Below are 6,656 nucleotides of genomic sequence, written 5' to 3' on the forward strand. Positions count from 1 at the left end.
TGTGAAGGCCAAGGCTATAACAGGGTTCAAAAAAGAACTAGATAAATTCATGTAGGATAGGTCCATCAATGGCTATGAGCCAGGATGTCAGGGATGGTGTCCCTAGCCTCTGATTGCCAGAAGCTGGGAATGGGCAACAGGGGATGGATCATTTGATGATTATCTGGTCTGTTCATTCCCTCTGGGGCACCTGGCATTGGCCACTGGCAGAAGACAGGATGCTGAGCTAGATGGACCTTTGGTCTGACTCAGTATGGCCATTTTTATGTTGTTAAGCACTGGAGAGTGTTGTGAGTGTTCTCTCTATAGAGGGTGTATGTCCATTCTTCATCTTAGGGCTTATCTACACTACCACTTAAGTCGATGTAACTTACGTCATTCAGGGGTGTGAAAAAGCCACCCCCCGGGCAATGCAAGTTGTGACGGAGCAGGGAGCGGAGTAGGGAGCGGGGCAGATTTGACCTGGGAATGTTGCAGGGGGGTTGCATTGGGGATGGGGGACTTCCCTTGAAGGAAGCTACCTGAGCTGTAACCTGAGCCAGGAGGGGGTTTGGGAGAAATAACACCTTCTGCCCGGGAGACTGAACAAAGGAGAGGAGGAGCAGAGGGGAGGGGGAGAAAGCTGCTGGAGGAGTTTTGGTTTAGTTTCAGTTTGGGCTGGGTGGTGCAACGCAGGGAACCCCAAGCTGGGGTCTAAGCTCCCTAAACCCCCCAGAAGGACTTGATTGAGGGGTTCTGGTTGTACCTACACGCTCTGCTTGGGACTGTGTTCCTGTCATCTAATAAACCTTCTGTTTTACTGGCTGGCTGAGAGTCATGGTGAATCTCAGGAAGAGGGATGCGGGGTCCTGACTCCCCCACACTCCGTGACACAAGTAACATTGACTTAAAGTGCGGTCCACACCACACTATGTTAGCGGGAGATGCTCTCCAGCCCACATCGCTTCCACCTCTCATTGAGGTGAAGTAATTATGCGAACGGGAAAGCGCTCTCCTGTCGGCATAATGCATCTTGACCAGATGCAGTACAGTGATGCAGCGGCACCAATGTAGCGCGGTAGTGCAGACGAGCCCTGAATGGTTTAAAATCTCATAAATAAATTTTTTATTTATCTCAGTTCCCAGTGGTGGCCTTTTTACCATCCTGGATTGGATATTTACTTTCAATCTGTGATACGGATCAGGAAAAGTGACTGAAAGGGATGCATGAAATGCTCCTCTATTCAAGACAGTAAGAAAGCACAATAACAGGCACCGACTTTCTTATTTCCCACGGGGTGCTTGACCCCTGCTCTGACCCAGACCCTGTCCCCGCTCCACCCCTTCCCCAAGGTCCCGTCCCCACCCCTGCCCCGCCTCTTCCCACCCTGTTCTGCCCCCTCCCCTGAGCATGCCCCACCCTCACTCCACCTCTTCCTGCCCCCACTTCTTCCCCTCCTCCCCAGCGCCTCCTGCCCACCACTGAACAGCTGATCATCAGCGGGCAGGAGGTGCTGGTAGGGAGGGGGAAGAGCTGATTGGCGGGGCCCACCGGTGGGTGCTGATCACCCACTATTTTTTTTCTATGTCTGCTCCAGCCCCGGAGCACCCACGGAGTTGGCGCCTATGCTTATGATACTTCACATTATATTCTGAAGCGCAACTCACCCTCCTCATTATTCCCCAATATACATTACAATAAAAAAGTGCTGCTTAAAATCCTGCTTTATTATAATCACAAGATATCACTTTTCCTCTTAGGAAAATCCCCAATGCAATCCTTTCATTGCTCATGATGGCAAATCTCTCTTCTGAGTCTTTATGGTTCAGGACCTACTATGATGGAAAGTCTCTTGCTCATTTCATCATCAGCGTGAGGGTGTCTTCTGCCCAAATCTTTGTCACTGATCCAGTTTGAAGCAGGATAACCTCTGCTTTCCAGTGAAAACAGGTCTCGATCGGGTCCAGAAGTGGTAGTCTCAATAGAGGTCTGTGTCTCTCACTCACTCAAGGCAGCAATAGGGTGGCCTCTTCTGATTAGTGATGGAAATTCATTTTTACCCATTTGGTATATTCTGTAACTGAGTCTCTTGTAGGAAAAATCAAAGGTTGGTCTCCCTGTGTGGATCAGAGTGCAGGATTGCTAGGCATCTTTAAGGCATTGTCAGATTTTTAATCAGATGGGCTTTGAGGTCTCTCTCAGGCTGGAGTTTGTACCTCTCCCTTCTCCCTTTATTATTCTCTTCTCTTATACCAGCCTATGGGGGGAAGGGAAGGGGGCATTTCCCTATGGAGAATTGCTGTTGATGGAAGTGGCCAAATGCTTGGCCACTTTCTTTGGCATCACCCGCCTCAGGGCAGATTGTAGCTCTTTCGAGCCGATGGTGCAGCAGCCGCTGTTCTTTCTGTGGCACTCTGCTGCCGAGGACACCTTGTTGTAGACCTTCCTCACATAGGAAATCATCGCTCCCTTGGCCTTGGCTGACATGGGCACCTTGTCCTGATGCAGCTGCTTTAGCATCTTAGACACATACAAATCATATGGGCGCTTCAGCCCCCGGCCTCGCCTCACCTGCCTCACTGCAGGCTTGTGCCTCACCTTCCTCCCTCCCTTGAGTGGCAGCTTCTTCTGCTTTATCTGTGGCTTCCTACACGTGGCCTTCCTTCGCTGGGGCTTCCTTTTCCTCTGGCCTCTTTTCTTCCCTCTCTGAGTAGCCACCATTGTGCTGTTCCGCTCCCCGTCTCACTTCCTCACCTCACCATCTGCGAATGCCATGAGCCTCCCCTCAGTGGCACCCTTATATAATTGCCAGCATTCAAATGAGGGGTAACCTGAGCCCTGTGATTGGCTGGCTGGGACAATGCCCTGGCTGGTCACGTAGCGGTGGTGCGTGTACCGACTCCAGAGCCTCACAATGTGGAACTGTGAGCCATTCCCTCCCTCATAGAAACGAAAGGGATCGTAATACCCCACCTGCTCGTTGACACTTGGGAAGAACGAGTTGGAAAATTGGAATGACATGGTGATTTTATGGGGTTATAAAGGACTCCTGCTGCCCCTTATCAGTTTATTAATCATGTTATCATTGCATTTATTATTTATTTCAATGGATTCACTCATCATTCATTTACATTTTTTTTTCTGTGGCTCTAATTGCCTTAACAAACCCTTAAGGGACTGTGCCAGCTTTTTAGGATTCTTATGAACATTGTTATATGCTGTTAACTAAAAGAGGGCCCAGCATGCCACATGAAACACAAAAAGACTTTTCCCTTGCCCCCAAAGGTGTTACAGTCAAAACTGGACCTGTGACACAGTGTGGGAGGGTGACAGAACCATAGGGAGGGTGAATTATTTGGGGGCAGTTCTGTGGACTGTATTATACAGGAGGTCAGACTAGATGATCCCAATGGTCCATTCTGGCTTTGGAATCCATTGGTACATCTATAACAGAAAAAAAAATAGCCCACAGCAGCAAGTCTCAGAGCCCAGATCCACTGACTTGGGCTAAAAATAACAGTATAGACATTCGGGCTCGGGCAGGAGCCCAGTCTCTGAAAACCAGCAAGGAAGGAGGGTCTCTGACCTTGGCCTCCAACCCGAGTCGGTTTGTCTACACTGCTATTTTTAGCCCTGCAGCATGAGCTCAAGTCAGTTGACCCAGGCTCCTAGACTCACTGCCATGGGTCTTTTTTTGCTGTGTAGACGTACCCTATGAATTTATAATGGAGCCCAGAAGGAGGAGAACTCTATAAATGTCTGAATGATGAAGAAAATGTTCCCACCTGATTGCTCTCTGCGTACATTTACACATATTTCTAAAACAAAAAAACCTCAGATGTTGAGATTTGAGATATCTGGGGCTGCAGTATCTGTCAGGAAGCTGTTTCTCAACTCCATTCCTCCTTGTTTTCCCAGGCAGGGATTTTCAAAGGAACCTAAAGGAGTTAGGTGCGTAGGTCCCACTGATTTTCAATGAGAGTTGGGTGCCTAACACCCTTACCCCAGATTCATTGGCTAGTCGAGAAAGACCATAATTAGATATTTGAGATTTCTTGTATTAGCCTCTGTCAGGGAGAGGATCCCAGACTAGATGGAGCTCCGGTCAGATCCAGGGTTGCAGTTCCCGGATGAAAGTCAACCGTCCTAAACTCAAACCAAGCCAGGTGCTGTTGATAACAAGAAGGGAACACCAGGAGGAGCTTGAGAGGGTGCATAATTCTTACTCACTACTAAAAGGGTGATGGCCTCCCTGTTACCATGGTTCTAAAAACCCAAAGCTCTTGGTAACTATTACTCTTGGTGAGGCGGTGGCAGGGAATAAATCAATGGAGCCACGTCTGTCCGACTGATAGATGATTGGCCCAAACAGTACACTACAAGAGCCGTTTTACTTTATTTAGTCTGAAGCATTTACACACGTCTGCAACTGGTTAGTAAAACACTCCAAAAATCAATAATTACTGAAGTCTGGAGTGGTCTTCAAGTGGTACAACAACAGCCGTCCAATTGGCCAGTCTTTCAGTTGCCTTTGGGAACCCTATCATGTGTCCATGAAGTGTTCCTGAAAAATCGCCATACTTTCTCTCCTTATTTATTTGGGTTACTCTAACAATAACATGTCAATAAAAAAAACTTGTTACGCAAACAATTTCAAAATTTAAGCAAAAGGTCTCCTCAAACCATTAAATAGACAGATTTTTTTTTGCAGAGTCCACGTCTTGAGGGCCCTGACAAACACATCCCAACTGTTGGGATGGTGCCAAATTGGCGTGGCCATACTGAATGAATGGTGAGAGCATAACTTGCCACGACTTAAATATGGCTGAATGGCTGCAAAGGAACCTGGGAGCAAGCTCCCTTTAAGCAGAAGCAAATTTAATAAAAAACTGTCAAAGTCTGCGTGTACGATCGATATTGAACCTATTGGTCAGCAAATATGGGCCGATGCAAAAATAAATATCACATGTATAAAGTTCCAGCATGGCGCACAGGTCAACCTGGTTATAGTGACCTTACAGCAGGAACGTCACATAGAGAGCCAGAGTGAATGATTGATGAGTGAGTAGACATGAGGTGACCTTCGTTCGGTATCATCCCTCCTGCCCCTTCTAAAAATACTAACTAGGTAAAAATTAGTAACCACACACCTACTGGGCATGCTTTTAAGCCATGACTCCTTTGAGGACATATGACTCCTTTGAGGAAAAAGAGCATAAAAATCAAGCAAATTAAATTACTGTTGGGATTCCTTAATTGACGCATAAAGAAGCAACGCTGTTAGCCTAGATGGAGTAACCAAAACTCTGCTCCGTGGGCTCGAGTAGGACTGTGAACCAGAGGGGTCTCAAGGCAACCGAGGCCTTGCTTCGGGGGAATCCGAGACAGACCAGAGGGCTGAGAAGAACAGACCAGGAGAGAAGAAGCAGTCTGTAAAATTGGTAACCACCTTCTCTGTTTGCCAAGCAGGAACTGTGTGAAGCTAGCGCAGGGCCTGTTTGTGTATGTTTGTGAAAGAGAGGCTCGTTAAGGGGAATGTATAGCTCTTATTATATTGCTCTTAAAGTCTAACATAGGAGTTATGTGCTTGATATAAGCCTTTACCGCTTGTGTAATTCCTTCTCGATAAACTGCTGTGTATTGAAAATAATTGCTGTGGACCTTTTTCACTGGTATGACAGTAATCTGCTCCACCTGGAGTCAGTAAAGATCCATTTCAGGGGTAGTAGTGCCCCCTGGTGTCAGCACCAATGGGCAGATATAGATAAGCTCTCTGTTGAAATTGCTGAGGTATGTGTTTTAGACAGAGATCGCATCAGGAAGGACAGAAGGTCAGGCCCTCCACCCCCACCACCCCTGCTGGCTGCTTGCTTAGTTATCCTAAGGCCATTGCAGAGGCCTGTTAAGACCTACTGATTTAGCTACTTTTGGCAATCAGTATGATAATTAATATTCCAATTATCGCCAGTGGTCCACATATTTTGCTAGTCCGCCAAGATCTCCCTGTACACACCCTTCATCTCAATAGTTCAGATTCTTAGGATTGTGTGGGAATCTTTACTGAACTTCCATTCCCATGAGGCAATGGTAGCTTGAAGTGCATTTTCTTAGCTTTGGTTGGTAAACCATTTTTAATCAGTGTTAAGAAAATGGACTTAAAAGAGTGATACATAAAAGTCTCTTGGGATAAAACTCTTGGCCCTGCTCTGATGGAAGGAAATATGATGAGTCCTCATCTTTTGTGTTGGATCTCTTTTATCACCTATTTTACAAACACCTACAATGAACTAAAACTTCCATGCTCAGGCCGTGAAGTCAAACCACTCCTTAAAAAGCAATCCTCAAATCAAAACAGAAGGACAGAGATAAATTGTCACCTTCTTGCCTTCTTCACAGTACCTGCCTGCGAAGTGATGGAGTGACTTTGATGGACTGGTTCAATATTGACCATAGATGCTAGGATTTTTAATAGGTCTAACTGGTATACACTCTGGCCATGTTTAATAACTCCTCCCTGGGGCCTTGTCCTGTGATCTCAGACAGGGATGCTAACCATCAAGTGTTTGATTGGCTGAAGATTATCCATTTGCAGTGCTGGCTCCTAACACGCAAAACTAGCTCTCAATCCATCTCTCCCAATTTTTCGAAATAACCTCATTTTGAATGTGTTATTCAC

At 46.5% G+C, this 6,656-nt stretch overlaps 1 protein-coding gene across 1 annotated transcript; it reads right to left on the minus strand.

Moving 5' to 3' along the window:
- Nucleotides 1–2,266: 2,266 nt before the first annotated feature.
- On the minus strand, nt 2,267–2,701 carry LOC135887528 (uncharacterized). Its single transcript, XM_065415257.1, has one exon. It carries the CDS (start codon nt 2,699–2,701, stop codon nt 2,267–2,269), a length of 435 nt encoding a protein of 144 aa, XP_065271329.1.
- Between the last annotated feature and the right edge of the window lie 3,955 nt (nt 2,702–6,656).

This window comes from Emys orbicularis, chromosome 13 (genome assembly GCF_028017835.1).
Source record: "Emys orbicularis isolate rEmyOrb1 chromosome 13, rEmyOrb1.hap1, whole genome shotgun sequence".
In the NCBI taxonomy this organism is placed as follows: domain Eukaryota; kingdom Metazoa; phylum Chordata; order Testudines; family Emydidae; genus Emys; species Emys orbicularis.